Source organism: Labrus bergylta, chromosome 9 (assembly GCF_963930695.1).
Source record: "Labrus bergylta chromosome 9, fLabBer1.1, whole genome shotgun sequence".
NCBI lineage: Eukaryota > Metazoa > Chordata > Actinopteri > Labriformes > Labridae > Labrus > Labrus bergylta.
Window position 1 is genome coordinate 20,167,647 of NC_089203.1, and position 19,850 is coordinate 20,187,496.

General features: G+C 41.1%; 1 protein-coding gene across 5 annotated transcripts in view; it reads right to left on the reverse strand.

Moving 5' to 3' along the window:
- diaph2 (diaphanous-related formin 2) overlaps nt 1-19,850 on the reverse strand; it is a 368,317-nt gene that overhangs the window by 238,996 nt on the left and 109,471 nt on the right. For all 5 annotated transcript variants that reach the window (XM_020640450.3, XM_065959019.1, XM_020640447.3 and 2 more), the window contains 7 exons: nt 17,643-17,751; nt 14,672-14,782; nt 12,496-12,608; nt 9,085-9,201; nt 4,252-4,370; nt 2,599-2,663; nt 1,680-1,784 (listed from right to left, as the gene is read on the reverse strand). In XM_020640450.3, coding sequence (XP_020496106.2) covers nt 1,680-1,784; nt 2,599-2,663; nt 4,252-4,370; nt 9,085-9,201; nt 12,496-12,608; nt 14,672-14,782; nt 17,643-17,751 — 739 coding nt within the window. The remainder of the gene's footprint in view (nt 1-1,679; nt 1,785-2,598; nt 2,664-4,251; nt 4,371-9,084; nt 9,202-12,495; nt 12,609-14,671; nt 14,783-17,642; nt 17,752-19,850) is intronic.

Below are 19,850 nucleotides of genomic sequence, written 5' to 3' on the forward strand. Positions count from 1 at the left end.
TTTTTCTTAATAAACTTAAACCCTGTAAACCCAAGAATTTAATTTAATTAAGAGCACGTGAATTAGTGATGCATGATTAAAATCAATTTCACTTTTCTGAAACACGAACACCTGAAATTGGTTCTAAATCATAAGAAAGATTTTCAAAACATGAACAAAGATAAGGGCCCTATGGTGCATATACTTTATGTGTATATTCTGTCAAGATGTATAGGGGATATGATAAAGTCCTTACGGTCACATTCATGCAGGTTTGTGCCAAAGAAATTACATATTATCCTGCTGAGGTTAATGTCGACTGATGTGCCGCTCTGAAGCAGTCACCGCTCTTTGAAGGAGCATTCACACAAACAGAGGAAGAGAGGGCTTGACTCTCCAGGGCTCCCCTGCTCCGCTCTACCTGTTAATGCACCGCAGTCAGCCAGTCTTCAAAAGACAGAGGCCTGTCAGGGGAGGGCGAGGGGGAGGTGTGTTACGGGGAAGAAAACACTTGGAAACAACATAAAAAGCTCCAACAAGGGAAAGAGGGCATGCTAAGGTAACGCAGCCTCGTCTCTGACAGTACTGCATGGTGGAAGAAGGAGAGAGAGAGAGAAAGAGTGAGGGGGAGAAAAAAAGCTGCGAGGAAGCAGAGCAGGTGGAGAGGACATTCGGAGTCTTATGGTCTCATTAAGACAAGGAGGGTAGTCTGTGGAAGATGAGTGATGAACTAGTTTGGGTAAAAATGCATGTTAAAAGAAAGGAAGAAGAAGCTGATGCAGCACCCAGGTATATAAAGTGCAGGGGTGAGACCCGTACACACATTCAGTTTTGGAGAGAAAAACTATGTGACTACAGCCGGGACAACAGCCAAAAGCTTTTGCCACAACACAGCATTTGTTGTGGATCTAAGAATCATAGGAAAAAGGACAAAAGTAGCAAACTGTTACAAGAGAAAAATCTACCAGTGCTGCGGGTGCAGTTTATCAGACAGGGAGTGCCAATACAGGCTACCAGAGATGAATGTTTGAATGAAAAAGGCAATCTTCAATACAAATGTAGCTATGCCATCTTTCAACGCTGGTTTATATTAAATTCTCTAAGCAGGGAGGCAAACTGCCCTTTTGTCTCAAGACAGTACTAAAGTGTTTGAAATTGGGTTAAGGGGGAAATAGCAGTCATTTTCTGTGCTCAAAACGGAAGGCTTTGCCTGGGAAGAAATGATGTGGAGACCAAGAAAGGAAATGCAATCCATCTCTTTGATGATAGAATTACATAGGAAAAGCTTCAATCGAGCAATTCGCGCATAAAAAGAGCTACAACTTAAGGGAAGGAGATTGACCCTTTATTAAATCAAATGTTCCTTCATGGATGATAACTCCCACTTACAGCCGCAGCACATCTATAAGTGGGTTTGAAAGGTATCCTTCTGACCAAATCAGCCTTTTTTCTTTTTTCCGAGTGGTGCCATTACTTCTTGTTACCTTGATCTGAAAGAAAACTTTTTTTTTTTTAAATACTGTGTAAGATTGTATGACATGTTTTTCACTTTAAAAGCAGATTAAAAGGGCATCTTGACAAGTTTTTTCAACTGTCTCCTCTTTTTGGTACTTTTTTTGGAAGCCGTACAACGTGAAAGATCTCTGGGGGGAATGTAACACTGTTTTGCAGAGTGGTGGGATTTTTCTTTATGGATTTACCTGGGACTCCAGGGCCTGGATCTTCCCCTCCAGCTCTTTGATTCTTTCTTCCTTCTTTTGAGAGTCAGCCTGGGCCTCCTGCCGTGCACTGAACTCCTCATCAAACTGGAAGAAATAGAGGCACAAGCATGTCTATGTGCACATAACAAATATTTGGACGAAGATGTAAACAAACACACACTCGGGTTAGTGAGCGGCGCGGTGTCTCCGGAGAACGGCCACGGGGCACATCAACAGACACCGAAACACGCCCGTCTTACACTCTCTGGCCGATTTCTATTCATAGCTCACATGGCCCTAGAGCCCTGTTGTCCTTTGTCTTTCTTTCAGGCCTGGCTTTCATGTATGATGATGGATCTAACCTTTGCAGAAACCGAACCCTGTCGCTACAATGACTTCACTGGCCCAGCAGGGTGCGTGGTTTGCTGGTGGGACAAGACTCTTAAGAAACCAACAAATCCTGGACCCCCTTCGTGTGCCAGACAGAGGCAGTGACGCAAGACGATGCATTGAAATATCATGCATGGTTTGCTTGAGGCAAGGTTTAACAGTAAAATAGTGTTCAGTCTATGTGCCCATAATGAATACAATAAATAAATAAAGCAAATATTGAATAGATATCACAGAATTAAAGGGAGATGTAAGATAAAGAGATAAACGCTAAAGGGCCTGGTTAAAATGCACAAAAAGAGCCCTCACATAACTTAACTCTCCCCTTGCACGGTGCACAAATAAGTATACATCAGAAGATCGGCATTGATTCTTGTAATGCTGATACGGATCATGTAGCGTCACAGCCAGCTATTGATCAGGGCATGGAAAATCAATAGCTTGTCTGGGAGCTCTGAGGAAGAAAAAACTTTCCTGATGGGAGTCGGCCAACCAAGGGGGGGGCTGTTGGGAGTGATTAATGTCTCACCTTTTTGGAGTACTCTGCAGCCTTCTGCTCACTCTCCTCAACTTTGGCTTTGTCCACACACTGATCTGTAAGACAAGACAGTCATGTTGATGAGATACCTCTGAAGCAGCACTGGGTGGGACGTGCAGCATTAACTCTGGTGAGATTATAAGCATATTAAAGCTCTCATGATTGGAAATCCTTCTTTTAAAAGTCTGTAAGGGCAGTAAGGTGGTCTTTAAATTCCACAGATTACTGTATATAAGCACATCAGCATAAAGACCAAGTATTTAGAAAAAACCTTTAGATGAGATACCTCTTGTTTAAATGGACCTACATGTGTCCTCACTTAAAGGTTGTTTGAAGTAGATTGTGATGAAATGTAATACCTAAGGGAATCATTAAATACATGAACAAATAAATGACATATCCCCCCCTTGGAGAAAAGCAGACAAAGTAGAAAAAATGGGCAGTTGTGGCGACTGATGCAACTGCTGTGTTAACCTTGTGAAGAGGGGACAAGTACGGGAAAAGTGTTTTCATGATGTGTTCAATGACGGCCTCACATTCGCTGAAATCAGTCACACTGTGCAACTATTGGCTCATGCGTTTGTGCTAGTCGTTTGCCCTCCTCTTCTCTTTATCCTAGTCTACTGACAAAGGTGTCCTTAAATAGCAGGACCTTAACAATCAGAGTTCTTATCTGTTGCTCTGGGCGAGTTTCTTAAACTTGTAAAAGAGATTGAAGCCTAAAGTCAAAGTCTTCTCCAACTGTTTTCTGAATGTATTTTTTTCTGTAAAATCTCATTGTGACACAAATCCCTCATTGTGCAGTTTGCCCCTGTGGATAAATCATCTGAAGTGTCAAGAGCGTTAATTGTTGTTAGATTACATATCATGCGACACATTTTCCTACAGAAGACAGTGTTGTCGTTAGGGGCCAACACCATGATGTGAGAAGTAGAAAAAACAAGGGTGGAACGGCATCTTTCAAATAAACTTTTGGACGTGGCACAAAGCCCGCGGTTTCTGTGTGGATGTTACAATAATTGAAACTTTTTTAATAACTGATTAAACTGTGGTAAAATGAGTGAGAAAACGTATTAGATACTGCATCAGTCCTCTGTGGACAGGTCTGGAAACTTTTAATGACCCTTTGTTGGCAAGTCACAGAACTGTTTGTGACACTACAGAGGGAAACAGAACACTGTTATTTATTTCTGTTGTCTGGACCAAATAAATCTGTCCATTAGTAATGCAGTGCAAATAGATGTTCTCTCTATAATGCAGGGAACACGACTGACTGACACCGTCTCCGTGGAAAAAACACATTTAAAATGATCCTGAAGCAACAGCATTCATTTTGCCACATAGAATGTATTATTCATCAATAATTAGATGACCCGATCTTATATGTCAAGCCACTGCAGGTGTTGTGTTTGGCAGAGGAATCTCAGGGAGATCTGGGAGGATAATGAGAATGACTGCAAGATATCAAAACATTTTTAGCAACAGCGGTGAAGCACCTCCTGCTGCAACGGAGTTTTCAAAGGAAAGTATCTGATTCTGAGGATGATTTCAGTTTATTCCATTATAGGAAAAAGTCTTGAAGACATTTATCATACTTTTTTAAACTTTTAATAGTGAGTTCATCTGAAGCAATGCAAAAAGTACCAATCAGATGAGTGAAGTCCACGTCCAGTCTTCTGCTGTAGCCGAAGTCCGGGTCCATGCCGCTTCGATGCAGGACTACCTGGGACACGCATTCTTCTATCACCTTGTAATACTGAGGCCTGGGGGGGTCACAAGACATAAAGCAGAACAATTAGACACACCACAAAAAGATATGAGTGACACAAACCTTACAAGGCTAATTAACCACAAATGATTCCCTTATCCAAGCTAGAGGTCACAAAATGCCAAGTCAAAAAGGGTGCTTGCTGGAGAAAATAGGCACCCTATTAAATTTGATCACTTGCCTCACCCCAATCATGAAATTAGCAGATTAATGGGCACACAAAACCAAAAGTCTGTGTTAGTCTGTCCATTTCAAGGTGACAGACGGTAGCCAAGGCTACGCTTGCCCTCTTGCCTAATTTGCAATCATCTTAGCCAATTAGAGCAACCATAAAAAGTGAAATGTAAATCTAATCAGTGTAATGTGTGTAATTGAAAGCACAATGACCAGGAAAACATGTCGGCCGGTTAGGAGTGTGACTGAGCGCTCAGTGCTGTCAGGCGGCAGTGTGTGTTTCAGCCCCAGAGTCCCGTTCCGCCACACAGGTTGGTATGTGACCTTTTCTCGGTAACATTATCAACTTTAATTGCAAGTGACATTTAGCAAATACAATGCCATCTTAAGCTGAGCCCCAGACTGAGAAATAATGATTTTCTAGGCATGACATTGACCAGAAGTTGATGTTTGAATCCGCTAAAGGGGGGGGGGGGGAAAAACTTTTTTATTCATCCAAAGACTTGGAGCAACAATTATTTTAAAACGGAAGGAAGGATTTGAACTGAGTTAGGAGGTGTGACAAAAATGATCTTTAATGATTCTCATTAATACCCAAATGTACAACAATTACCTCAACTAGTGTTAACTTCAAATTAAAGTGCTTGTGGATGCGGCTCACTAATTGTTTCAGTTTCCTTGAACTGCGGAGTAATCACAATTCTGGCCCAATATTATGAAATCTGGACTTTGGGTGGAGCAAGATGAGATATATCAGCAGCTGGAACAGGCGCAGCCTTCAATAATCACAATCAATTCTTTCATCTCCTTTTTAGATATGAAACAGTGTTCTGGTGGGCACAGAGTAGACAGTGTTCGTCTACGGGTCCCAAAGCACAAATATACTGTCCAGTGCAGCCCTCTGAATATACTTAAAGACAGAGGGGATTTTCATGTAGAGAGCAGAAAATGTCCTTCTTGCATCTGCACATTTTTTCCACTGATATGATAAAAATAAATCAACAACTTTTATGTAGATAAGGAATGAAAAGTGTTTTTTAAAGCCTTAGTGATGGTTTGAACTAATGAGAAAGATTGAAAACGACACTCAAAATGAATCATTTGAGTAGGCAGAGCTGTGGATTTAGTTTGTGTGGCCAGGTGGGTTCATTATGGGTGGTACCAAAACTGCACATAGCAACATTAGATAAGTACTTTTTTTCAAATAAAAAAAGATAAAAGCCACATTTTAAAAGAAAATATACTGTATGCAGTTATTTAAAAATAACACCACATGAAACAGAATTGAGTTTATTTTCAAGGTATGACTCTGTTGCCCGTAATTTCAAAGGTTGTGTTGGTAACTTGTGGGTGGACAGGCTGTATCGTGCTCTCAACAGGAATATGAAAGAACACAGAATTCTGAGCCAAAGAAAATAAGAATAAATCAGCATTTAGGTGCACTGTTTTGAAAGCATGAAATGCCATACATTAAGCTGGAGCTGGCGGATGCGCCCACTCGTGATGGGAAGAAGCTAGTGAAAGCTCACGCATCGCCCTGCATGGCTTAAGCACTGTGGCACTCGGCTTACAACTGTCACCAGTGTACACCACATTATTATCTCAATAAGCCGCCCTATTTTCCCTTCGTCCTCCATCCTCCGCCACCACCAGGCAGATAGGGGTTGGGTGGAGATAACTATGAGACGCGGAGAGTGACCCAGAACTGTCAGGCCCCCCTCCACAGTGGGCAGGGCCGGGCTCCAAAAAAGCCAGCATATGTCCCCTGCATCATTCCCCACCTCTTCTTTTACTCTGGCACCTTCATTTCTTCCAATGATCGCTTGCAGTTCAGTGCAGCCACAGCCACTTGATCCAGCTCTGCTCCACATAGCCAGAGTAATCCCCATATCACCCGGCTCCAAAAGAGCAGATCTGCTCTATATTTACTGGGTGGGTTTGATGTGCTCCCATTCATTAGGCTTGCAGTGAGAGATTAATTATCAAAAAATAAACCAAGGCCCAGAGGGGAGCGCAACAACTAATGTTGTGTTAGGAGGAACGACAGCAGACGGAGCACGGCAACAGGCTACCTTCTCAGACGTATTAGAACACTAATTATATTATTTCATTAATTACTATTAAATACAGTTTATTTCCTAATAATCAAATCAAATTTTAATGGGGTAGAATGGCTTGGGCCAACATATGCTAGGGATAATCATAAAGCCAAATCTGTCACATATTCATATACGTACTAGGTCCTGACCGATATGGTAAATTATGAGGCCGATACCAATATTGATATTGGGGTGAGAAAAAAATCAGATACCGATATATCGGCCGAAATCTATCTCAGATCTGCTGTGTGTTCAATTTTATAGAGATAGATAGATAGATATAGATATATAGATTGTATTGTGTTGATCCATCAAATGCAGTTACCAAACACTTGTGGAAAAGATGTACAGAATAACGTAGACAAGATGGTCTCTCAACTGGAAAGTAACTTTGCATGTACATGCATCATCGCTTGACACTCCGGAGGGAGATAATGCTTGTTATAATCCATACAGCACACTCGATGGTGACAGCCAGAAAGAGAACTGCTTGTGTAATTCAAGGATACTCAAATTAAATGCTATTTGACTGGTAAATCAATCTAGTAATATCGGCGCATATCTGAGAAAAAATTAGCAGACGCTGATCTCACTTGATATGCTAATATCGGTCGATGTTATCGGCTGGACGGTTAATCAGTCAGGCTCTAATACATAACTAACCTTAAATGATTGAACTAGATCCATGCTTTGCTACAACCAATCTCTATGCTGATGATTTTTTTTTTTGTGTACCGAGATAATAAAATAGTATACATACTATGATACATTTGCCTTACTTTGACTGCAACATAGAAAGTTGCTTACTCTAAGGCCAAGTAATGAAAACAGATAAATAGAATCTGTTTTAGTAACATGTAGTGTTGCATGTACTGTAGTGTTATCCCCAATACATCACAGTTTTGATGTACTGAAGATAAAATACCTCAGTCAGAATACATTTCTTGTGTTAGTGTTTGTGTATATACATATACGGCTCTGTCCTTGTATTTGTGATTGAAGCCATATGGAAAGGAAAATGATATATTTTGAAATACCATCCAATTTCTTTTTCATGAGCACTGTCGCAGATTCCTTCATACTGGCTGACTTACAGAAGAGTGCCTGGACGGTGGAGCAGAGGTGGACGTGGCTGTAGCTGGCTAATGCGAATTCTATTTCTCACTTCCCACATATAGATGAGGAATACATTATTCATAACCCCAAGGGAACAGCAACTTGTCTATGGTAAATTCATCTTCCTCCTCTCATCTTTACTTCGTCTTCAACTTTTTTTTTTTTCTGTCTTATATCTGCAACAAAAAAAAAAACAAAGTCTGACACAGCAGTGATTTCATCAGTGTCCTACAGTACAGATGAGCTGCAGAATTCCTGCCCAGTGGCTGATATATTTGCTCCTAAAGGCAAAGCAGAATGCTAACCCAACAGTTGAAAAGTACTTCTTTATTCCAAAGTACAGAATATTACCCTCCCTCTTATAATTTATGCGTGCTAGACAAAGTGAGGTTTAAGTTTAAAGTTTGATCTCCATAAATTCCATCAATCTCCATCTTGGGGCGGCAGTAGCTCAGACCGGAGGGACTTGGGTTGGGGAACCGGAAGGTCGCCGGTTCAAGTCCTGATGCGGACCATAGTATGGAAGTTGGTCTGGTAGCGGGAGAGGTTCCAGGGCACTTCCTGAGTACTGCCAAGGTGCCCTTGAGGAACGCACCAAACCCCCAACCTCTCTGGTGCGCTCCCTGCATTGCAGCGTACTGCATAGCAGCCCCACTCTGACATCTCGCCATTAATGCAACTCTACAGGTCCTGCTTGTGCATGTGTGTGGAGCATGTCTCTCAATAACAGAGTGTAAACCAATATTTCCCGCAGGGATTAATGAAGTGTATACAAATCATTTAAAAAAAAATAATAATAATCTGGAAACCAAAAGGCCAATTCATACTGAGCAGTGTTGGTGATTTCTTCATCATTATTGTTAGGGCTGAATGTACTGCACACTTTGTTCTATTTGCTACCATGTAATCAACATTGTTTCACATGTTGAGTTTTAGAATACACGTTATGTATTTTATCATATTGTGTGTTTTATGTCCATGGCTCTGTTTGATCAATGATTCACATGCTTGCCCTACTATTATTTTTTTTTCCCTCAGTCTACAAACAAAATTAGTAAAACAATTAAAAAGAGAGGCAAGCAAATAGATGCTGCTTTCTTAGTAATTTACACAAAATGTACAGTAAAATAAACTATTTGAAAGTTGAGCATTCCTTTAGGTGGTGAAAACTAGTTCTTGAAAGTGATAAACGTAATAATGATGTTCCTCATATTTACTGTTAAAAACAATTAACTTGATATCCCAAAGCTTCAACAATCGGAGCAATCTGAACTGCAGCAGTTCATCACAGGGTCATCATTGAAATCAAACACGACTTACCTGATGTAATAGTCATTCCTGATGAGCAATAGGTGCTGAAGGATTGACAAGAAGTAGGCCTCTGAGCCGGTGTCTTTCACCATGTTGGACAGGAGATGGTACACCTCATTCATGTCAGTACAGGAGCACGGTTAAGGAAAAAAAAAAAACTTGTGTTTTCTTTGATACACTTTGACTAACTTCTCCAGAAAACTACCACAAAAAGAGTTCATGTTCAGGTGCCTTCAACTCCTTGTAAACATTTAAAAGTGTATTAGTTTATGTTTTTTTTTTTTTTTAAATACTTGTTTATTTTCCCGCAGTTCCTCTTCTCAGGATTTTTTTGACAGGCATCATGGAGCAAAAGCTAAAGGAGACGTGATTCGTCTTATCCATTCGCTCTCGGGGGAGCTAAAACAGCGAATAAGAGGAAGGGGATCTGCAATAAAGAATGCTCCCTCTGGTTTACCTGTCACTCCAAACCTTTCAGAGTAGAAGGAAATTAATTACATGAAAAAACTCACTGGTTTGAATGTTTAAGGCAGGAATGATGGGGAAGGGAAGGGGGGGGGGGATCATTTATAGGGCAAAAGCCTGGCTGAGATTCGGCTCTCAGATTAAAACTGACGTGCACTCAGGAGCAAAAATCCACGTTATTAAATTTGCAAAAGGTATTGATTATGTGTCTTGTGTTTGCTTTCCCCAGGAGGAAGGAGTGATCGCTTTGACATTGAAAACAGATGTTAAATCAGAATCTCTCTCTTTGTACTTCCATATTCAAATATCCTATATCTTATGAATTGATGAGTATTTAATACAATTTGTATTAGTTCTGATTGATTTCAAAAACAGGACAAAACATTTGAAATGTGAAATCATTGAATCAAAAGCAACACAAGACCATTGCAAATACAGTGTACGGAGAAGAAGGCCACAGACATTCAAACATGTTCACCAAATTAAATGTCTGCGTTAATTGTCGTTTTTGTTGCAAAAGGTTCATTAAGAAGTCATTAAATCTGTGTTTCTCAAACTTCTAATAGCTTCCTAAAAGTGCAGCTCGAAGAAGTAAAGAACCGAGGAAAATGAGTGATTTGGAGCCTATTTAATTTGTTTGCTTGAGAAAGGAGGATTTCCCAACGGAGACTCATCTTGTTTGGAAAAGTGAAATAAGCCTCTCAGATATGTGCACACATTTAGAAGGGTAGAAAAAAAAAGAAGAGAAGAAGAGGAGGAGACAGTGCCCTGTTAAGCTTGCAGAGATGAAAACCTGATTGCCATCATAACATAAAGTGTGCTAAAATATTTACATAGCGCAATGTACTGACTGCAAAGCAATCAAGTGACATTTTCAGCACTGTGGCAGCATGTGTTGTCAATCCCCTCCCTTCTGCTTTGGGGAAAAAGCACATCAGTTTAATACGTGATTTTTAGGTGACTAAGCTTAAAGGACTCAGACAGAATTAAAATTTAATGAAGACAATAAGGCGCCACAGATACAGTTATATTTCTGCTACTAGTAGCATGTTTTAATAGCTGGTTTTGTGGATCTAAGACTCATGAGCGATTAGAAGGGTCCGATAAACAAGTCAAAGGTCAATCTAAAGAGCTTGTCAATGCTTTGTTTTCTTCTTAATGCTATTTGTCTTTGTTTGACTTTCGCATTAGAGTATCAATATTTCCTCTTTTTTTTTTCTCAATTATAAAAAAAAAAAAAAAGCTTGTCCCTGCATTCTCCATCTCCCATGCTCTCATCCACACAAAACAATCTGCAGCCACTGCAAGAGGAGAGGATCAATTCTTTTAAATACTGTGTGACACTTTTCCTATTAATTTCAACAATGTCTGTAATTAAACTCCTATCCCATATCAAATTTTTTTAGAGGGAGACGGATGGGAATACGGGCTCCCCTTTACAGGATCATTTCCCTCCCTTGTATTAGCCGAGTATGAAGCCTGGGAGAATTACCAATCCTGTGAGATTCAATTATAGTCTCACCACTGCAGCGTTTGAGAGGACATGAGAAGGAGCTCAGACTGGGAAAGTATCCAACTAGCTTCATCTATCACTAAGCTGCAGACATAAACCTAATGTAGAATGCCAATCCGTTCGATGACACCCCCTGTCCCCCTTCCTCTTCCATCCTTTTCTGTCGCGCTCTGTCTTTACACTCCCTCTCCAAATAATGAATAAACATGAGTGGCAGTCAAGTGTGACGTAGGCCAGTCAGTGGTGGGGTCAATCAATCACCATTCCACAGCTCATTAATATTTATAAGTGGCCTGGAGTCACCTCCTCGCCACATGGACCTGCGTCGGACAGGAGATGAGCCTCTTCAGGTTAATATTCATGAAACTGTGAGGAGAAACAAGACACATGTGCAATGCTCAGGTAGCAGAAGCACTGGCTGCGTGATGGCATGCACATGTCTGTCTGTACGTGTGTGTCCGTGAGTGTTTGGGTGTATGCAGGTGAAGGGACGAAGGGCAGCCTAGGCATTCGAGTCATGCTCAGAGCTCGGGGATCAATACCACATTGTCCTTGGAAACTAACATTGGGCCTTCTCATTTGTGAACCTGCTCAAGCACATCATTAATCCAGGTGCACTCCCCCCCCCACACACACTCTTGACACACACACACAACCTCCTCCCCTCACCTTCCATGTGTCAACAGAAACTGTCAGTCACAGCAGCAGCAGCAGCAGCAGCACAGCTCCGTGTCAGTGTGAGAACTGAGGGACTCGACGGACGAAAAAAGGATGTGGGAATGAACATCTGCATAACAATGTCAGAGTCTGGTTCCACAATGTCAGCCATTCATTCATAGCCTCGGAGAAGATTTGTGAATTATTAAAGGGTCCTTCTACTGGGCTGCTTGAAGAAGTTTCTAGCTCGGGACTCAATTACTGCCCACCTTATTAACTTCCACTCTGCATGTCTGGAGTTAAACGGACATTGGTGGAGGGAGCTACAGGGGGGGGATTCACATTTCTATAATGGCACAGAAAGACAAGAAGAAGTGATTACGCTGGAAGAGCGGAAACCTTGATCATATGATATATATCACCCCACATAAAAATGTTCAAGTGTCGACTGTGCATCGTAAATGGTAAGAACACGAGAGCCTCTGTCTGTTGGAAAACCTTCCTATTGATTAATACAACAGACCTACTTAACCATACAGGCAAAGGAGAAAAAGTAAATAGGAGGAGTGGAGAGTGAAGAGGTTGGGAAGACAGGGCTATTTACCTGCAATACCTGGTCAGAAACTGAGCTAGATATTGTGCTGTGGCTCTTCAAATCCTTTTTCTGATGAATCAAACCATGAGGGGGTTTTAGTCTGTAAAGCTTGGCGGTATACACTCATCTCTTAATGCGAGTTCAGCAGACCTAATCATCTGTATACACAAGAGGGAGGACAAAAGGATATTCCATCTCGGCGCGGATGTCGTCCAGGCGGTGGGAGAGTTCGATGGAGTCCTCCTCCTTGTTTTCGTTGAATACCTTCAGCTGGATGTCAAGCTCCTCTGTCTCTTTTAGCTCCTGGATTGAGTAAGACATGCGGACGGTCGATGAAAAGATGGAGTTAGATAAAAGGTCATCTTGATTAGATCTAGATTATGACAAACAATTCATTCAGATAAAGCTTTTTAACAGCCCATTGCCCTAGTGTGTGCATTGATGAATTCTCTTGATCATGTTAATGCTGATGAGGCCTGTTGTTAAACATAAACTGCATTGGACAGTATTGGACTTTTGACTCTTTATATCAGGAATTTTCTCAAAGCCACTGTGAGGAACTTCTATTTTCTGTCAGTCTAAGCGACACCTTGGACCATCATGCATGTCTTATCTCTTTGCCGATCTTGCCATGTACATTTCTAGAGGTCACCCTTCTGCATTTGTGTTGCCCAAAGTATCACTCAATGTGAAACTTTGCTGTGAAAAGTAATTTTAAAAGGCTGTGTTCAACATCACATCATCTGGCAACTCCTGGTTATACACATTTAAAAACAACTTTATTAAATTAATCACTCTTTATGCTGATGGTCTCATTGCTTTTGGCAATCACATAGAGGCATCAATATGAATTTCATACTGTTTAATAACTATATTAAAACTCCTCACAAGAGCTTAGAGGCCCTCCTCTGTGTGCGCTTTTTACGTTCTTTGTTTTTCTTTTCTTTTTGTTTTAATACAAAAATAAGATGATGAATACAATCTGTGTTACTAGAATATGAGTTGCAGTGTACCAGCTAACTGATTGCCCCTGAACCTTCTCACTATGGTGCTCCAGACAGTCTCTTTCCCTGCACACCTGTTCCTGCCACGAGGGGCTAAGGCAGTGCTCTTTCCCACTTCTCTATGAATCACCGACAGTGGAGTTTACACACAGAGACAGGGCCAAATGTAACCCAATTTCTGCAGGTATCAATCACCCTGCACTGTTTTCGGCTGCACCATCTGTCTTAAGCAGCACTGGTTCGGAGGGAGGTGCACAATGGCAAAAAAAAGGGCGGGGGGGAGAGAGAGAGAGAGGAGGAGAGCCAAAAACACGTGTCAAGGACTATAAGAACAAAACAAATTGGGCTTTCTTTGTCAGCGGAGTACACTTTTTCTTTGCCAACAGCTACGCAGACTCCTGAGCATAACTCATGATTACATGAAAAGAGTGTCAGTTTGAATGTCGGCAATAAAAAGCGGTGAACGTGGCGTCCGTGAAATGACGGTACGCTGAGACTCTTTCATATCAGGGAAAAGAATTTGCAGATAATTTAAGTAATGGCCGAAATAATCAACAGGAGCAGCTGGGATGAGTTATTAACAACTGGCTCTGTGACACGTTCACCCCGCTTGCTACAAACGAGGGTGTGAGTGATTAGTTGGAGCTCGTTTGCCTTCACCCTGTGTGAGGATGTGGAGGCTTGTGATAATGATGCCAGGACGACCTGTGTGATGAGGTGCTGGCAAGGCGTCAGACTTTTCACATGGTAGTACCGCGAGTACTAGTTACACAACTACTGCTATTGAATATGTTCATAATAAAGCACTTTTATCAAATTATCTGAATAGCTGAATCAGTATTCAAATCTTGGAAAAGAGGATTTCATTTTCCATAAGTTTATGTTCATCAGGTAGCGGCCTCATGAATGTACTTGATGTTCAAACTGCATCAAGTGAGAGTGCATTTAGTCAATGACCTGAAGTCTGTGGAAACTTTTAAAGGTGATCTTAATAAATTGCTTTTGTTAGTTTGTGTGTGTCTGCGCATGCATGGTCCTGAGTGTATGCTCTTCTGTAGGGACCATAAGACCTGTACTTGAAGTATGTGTGTGTGTGTGTGTGTGTGTGTGTGTGTGTGTGTGTGTGTGTGTGTGTGTGTGTGTGTGTGTGTGTGTGTGTGTGTGTGTGTGTGTGTGTGTGTGTGTGTGTGTGTGTGTAGTATGGTTGAACCAAAAGACCAAAATGTCCTGGTTTAACTCACTAAAACAGGAAAACATTTATAATGGGACCATCTTTCTGTATGTGAGTAGCACAACGTGAACTTGCATGACTTTTAAACTGTCTGATTTAACCATGCGTTGTCTGATAATTTGCCAACTCACTGGTAGGATTTTCTTGAGGCCACATCTTAGGAACTCATTGCGTAGATGTATCCGAAAGTCCAGGTCATCGGGCGAAGTGACCAGGGCGTTGATCAGCTGCATGCAGGCGACCTGTGGAGCAGACAGAGAAAATAAAAGGCGAGAAAATGGAGACAATCAAATAAGAAATCAGAAACAAACTACTCATTATATAAGATCACGTATATGAGATTATAAGATTGTGTGATTGAGTTGTAAACTTCATGTTTGCTCTCTCTAATATGAATATATACTTGTTGGTTAATCTTAACGCCCTTAATATTAATATTCCATATTCAAACTACAGAAAAAGGCATCGCAGCAAAGAGAAAGAGCTCGTAGAAGTAAAGGTGTATTGACTAGTTATGCATTATTAATGGATTTATTGGCAAGGAAAAAGCCTTGTAGAGTGTGTGTCTGGCTGAGGAGGAGGAAAGAGAAGGGGTGGTGGTGGTGGGGGGGGGGAGGTAGAGGAAATCGCTGATGAATGATAATGAGCAGTAAGGTGTTTCAGGGGAGCGAGCAATGGATAAGACAGCTTTCCTTGGACAGACAATCGATAGCAGGCTGAAGGATTCCCATGGACGATGTGAAACATTGTCTTCAGAAACCTTGGCCCGACGCTTTTGGCTTGTATGTGTTATTAATAAGAGCCACAATAGCTGTGATTCTTTGCGGGGTACCTGCTTTAGCTTTTAGTAGTTCCTTGGTTTCAATCTCAAATCTAGAAATCCCTCCATGTAAAACATATGTATTTATGCTAGGATGAACTCATCAGTACAGCAATTAAATACTTTTGATTTTGAGCTTCGGGTCTGATTAAAAGAATGCACGGGAGTGGTTTGCACTGAAGTTAAGTTGTGAGGTATAATGCATGTTTGTATGCATACAGATATAAAATATATATTGAGATAGTCCATTGAGAAAGCACAAGCTTTCAGAGTAAAAGATTCAACACCATTGACTATGTGAAACAAAAAGCATGGAAGACTTATCCATGTTCCCGTAAGAGCTGGAGGGCTTCCAGAGCAATATCTGTATATTGAAAAACCTGACATTTTACTGTATCCACCGGAGGCCATGTACATGAAAGAACCTCCACCAAATCTTCACAGAATCTATGTGAGCGAAGAAAGCCATGGAGATCATGAAAAATTCTGTTTCTTCTTCTGCATGAAGATTGATACTTACATCAAGCACCTCCGCCATACTTTGTGCGGTGGGAATAGGCTGAGTTGGGGATGAGGAACTGTGTGTGTGTGTGTGTGTGTGTGTGTGTGTGTGTGTGTGTGTGTGTGTGTGTGTGTGTGTGTGTGGGGGGGGGTAGGGGGGGTAGGGGTTCTCTGTGTTAGGTTTAGAGAGCTGCCATAGGGGGGTTTCCAAACATCGTAATTAAAAGTGCCACCGCTGGGACGGTTTTAAAGTTGAAATGCAGAGTTTCTCTCGTGCTCAGCAGACGAGTGTAGCCTAAACAACGGCGAAACACATTTTAATCACATTAGCAAAGTCTACTTCAACAGCTCATCACAGGTTTTGGATAAAAAAAGTCTATTAATTTCCTCGAACCCCCTGCATCAGCAAAGCATTTTAATTTACTTCACAATTAGCGGGGCTTCATTTCATTAACGGCAAAATTTAAAGGAAAAACAACAGCCTCCTAATAAAAGAATATCTACTTTCGCCTCCACCACCCGCCTCATCAGTTTCCTTCATGACTTTTTCCTTCATGACTTCCAAATCCCTGCAGTTAAAAAAGTAATTCCTTAAGTAATTCCCTGCTTTTGCTTTCACAACGCCATGTTTTAAGGAGCGTTTTTACTGCTGTTGTATAGTTCTTCCTGCTGCTGAAGAGAACGAGTGAGAATTAAGACAGGTATGGTGCTTTAGTTGCCCTTTTACACCGACTCCCCCGAGACCAAACCTGACAGCAGCAGGGATGAAAAAAAAAAAAAAAAAAAGCAAGTGGAAGTATTTGTAAGATGTGAGAAAAAAAATGAGCAAGGTAGTGAGAGGTGGAGAAAGTGTGAGGAAAAGAGTAAGGAAGGGAGGGGGGGAAAGCTCAGAGGAACCTAACATTTCAGCATGTTTTTTTTTTAATCATCATTTTTTCTCACGTTTGTAATAAGAGTGGTATGGTTCAATGGAGGTGATCTTTTAAGCAGGTGTTTTTGATAAAAGCCGTGTTGAAGGAGCTGTATTTCAATAGCCTCAAAATGAAGTGCAGTGGGTCTGACAAGTGCACCAAAGACGGTTAGACAAGATGAGGAAAGCACATGTATGGAGACAGCTGAAGTACAACCGGCCTAACAATGACACAGCAGCCAATCGAAGGCTCGCTTGGCTACAAACGGGGTCTTCATGACAGAATATGTGCAAATGGCAGCAGACTGAGCCAGGTCTCTGTATGGCAATAAACTGACTGCTTGTAAAGGATTTGATGGCCTTTTTTGGTCATGTAAATGCAAGGGGGGTTACACAGTAAAATGTCTATCTATTTTCAGATAGTCAGTGGTCATTTGAAGGTAAAACGTTGAACTGACAATTAAGACATGTCCATCCTCAAAGCTGTGTGCAATATTTACTCATATTAACCGATTTATTCACAAAATGTGCAATATTTAGAATACTGATGTTGAATTAATTTTCATAGAATGTAACTACTAACTAAGGACACCTACTGCAGTCTTGTTTTCCTTTATGTATGTTTCTATTTGTTTATTGCTTTGTTATGTGCACTTTTTTTTCTCTGCACCTGGTCCCGTTTTATGTGGATGAAAGACAATAAATCATTTGGAAAAAGAGTTAACTTGACTTGAGGTTTTTACTGTTGTGGCCCCTGAACCATAAAGGTCCCTGCTATTCTTCAAAAGGAGATCATCTGATGTCGTGAATGTTTGATTATTATCACACAGTTCTTGTCAACTAAATCTTTGGTGTGTGTGTGAGTCCAAACCTGGAGCTGCTGGGCTTCGTGGTTCTCCAGTCCTTCCACGATTGGAGCAAATCTCTCTTTGTTGTTCCTCTCTGCAGCGATGGTCATGGCTGCTAGAATCTTATCCAGGCTGGAAGAAAAAACAGGCAGCAGGCACAACAAAAAAAAGTCAACAAACACTTTTATCACCTCACTGACAGGACATTTACTCACAATTTTCCGCTCAAACACCATGTATCTTATCTCCCCTCGTGCGATGGTGTGGACATTAGCTCAGCCAGTCTTTGGACACCCTGACAAATGCCACTGCGTTCCATCTCTTTTCATGCAATCTGCTCTATTATTGCTGCAGTGCCTAATTTGACTTTATTACGCTTGTTACTAAGCTGATGATAGACGAAAAACAGCTTTTTTGCTGCAAATCACAATTTTGGGAAGGTGTGTTTGGCTGGGTGAAAAGGGGTGCAATTTATTGTAGCGGCTGCAAGATTATTTTGAGAAAACCCTTATTGAGAAGGTAAGCAAATGAGAGCACTCACAATGGCTAAAGGCGGCTCAGCTAAGTAGAGCAATGGACAATTTCAGGTTCTAAATTGTCAATGAAAGAATAATGCTTTGCTGCGCACACAAACACGCACAATGAGGTGAGCGCAATTGAGGTAAAGTGATGTCTTACGAGCACTTATGCAAACAGTGATTTACAATGTGCATACATAATAATGGGCAACAGTTGCTCTCTGTCACTGCAAGGCCACGTTTGCTATTCTGCCTTCATCAATTGAAAAACTGAACAGCTTAATTCCCCTCATCTTTTTTTTCTCCTATGAGTATGAAGGTGCTCTAACAGTGATATACAGGTTCCCCCTCGCTGGTGGGATAAATCAGCTAAGTTAAATAAAAGTCATAAGAGGTGATATGTGAAAATGTCAGGGATCGGCCAATTTATGAAGAACATACAGTGTGTGCTCCCCCACAGGCTTACTGATGCCAATTTTATTACCATGTATCACCTCAAAGGAAAAAAGAATCCAGATGACAAAGTAAAAGCAGGGTTCCTTTGTGAGTGGGGGGGGAGAGATCATGTGTCTGACCAAAAGGGCTGTATGTGTGGAATAAGCCTGACACAGAGATAAATGGAACAGGCCGTGCACTGTGATAGGGGTTACAAAGTCACAGACAAGCATGGGGAGCTGCATACTGAGGAGCTTTAAAGCCGGTTCAGACGACGCTTCAGAGCAGGCGAGATAGATCTGCTTAACTTGTCGTGTTCCCTTTTGATGCTGTCAGCTGTAGAGGGTGTTGAACACGAGCCAGCTTCACAACATTGGTTGGCAGTGAGGTTTTTTTTTTCCCTTTCATTTTTTGTTTTTTTTTGGGTGGGGATATAAAAGTGATGCCTCAGCTCCTTTGGATGTCATTTCTACAGGATACCTACATCTTAATGCAGGGCTCTGATCGTGGAAAAGATTGCCATGTTTACAGCATCCTTTTTCTTGAATACTTTGGAAGAGAGTGAGAATCAGTGATCAGCAGCAAGTCTGCTTGAATGTAAAGCTGGTGTCTGTAATGGACTATATTTATAATTGAAGTCCTTTGTAACAGAGCTGTAGGGGCGGCTGTGGGTCAGGGGTCAAGTCGGTTGTCTTGATCCCCAGCTGCTTCAGCCACATGTCTGATGTGTGCTTGGGCAAGAGACTTAACCCCAAGTTGCTCCCGCTGCTTGGTTGTGAAAGTGAATAAATAGATTAGTTAATACTGATCGCTACAAAGCAGCCTCTGCCATCAGTGTGTGAATGTGGTGTGAATGGGTAGGTGTGACTTGTGGTAGTCAGAAGACTAGAAAGCACTTTACAAGCTTAAGTCCATTTACCAATTGAGCATTGACAAATACAAATTTGATGCTTATACCTGAAAATCGAACGATTGAATTAAGTTGATCTACCCTCAGTAATCTTATATTCTCAAAATCATTTTTGAAATAATCCCTTTTTGAGATACGATTTAAGAGGCTGCAGTAGGTTTTGATACAGATTGTAATGTTAGCATTGTTGACTTGATTAACCCAAACTAAGTGCATAAGGTAATCAGATCATATTGCAATTCTCAGTAATTGTTTTGGGGAAAAGTTCATCTTCAATATGTAGTTTTTATGTAAAGAATATTCTTGTTTTTGAGTGAGCATCTCAAATCTTATGAAATCTTATGGAATAGGAAGGCGATTTAAAAAAT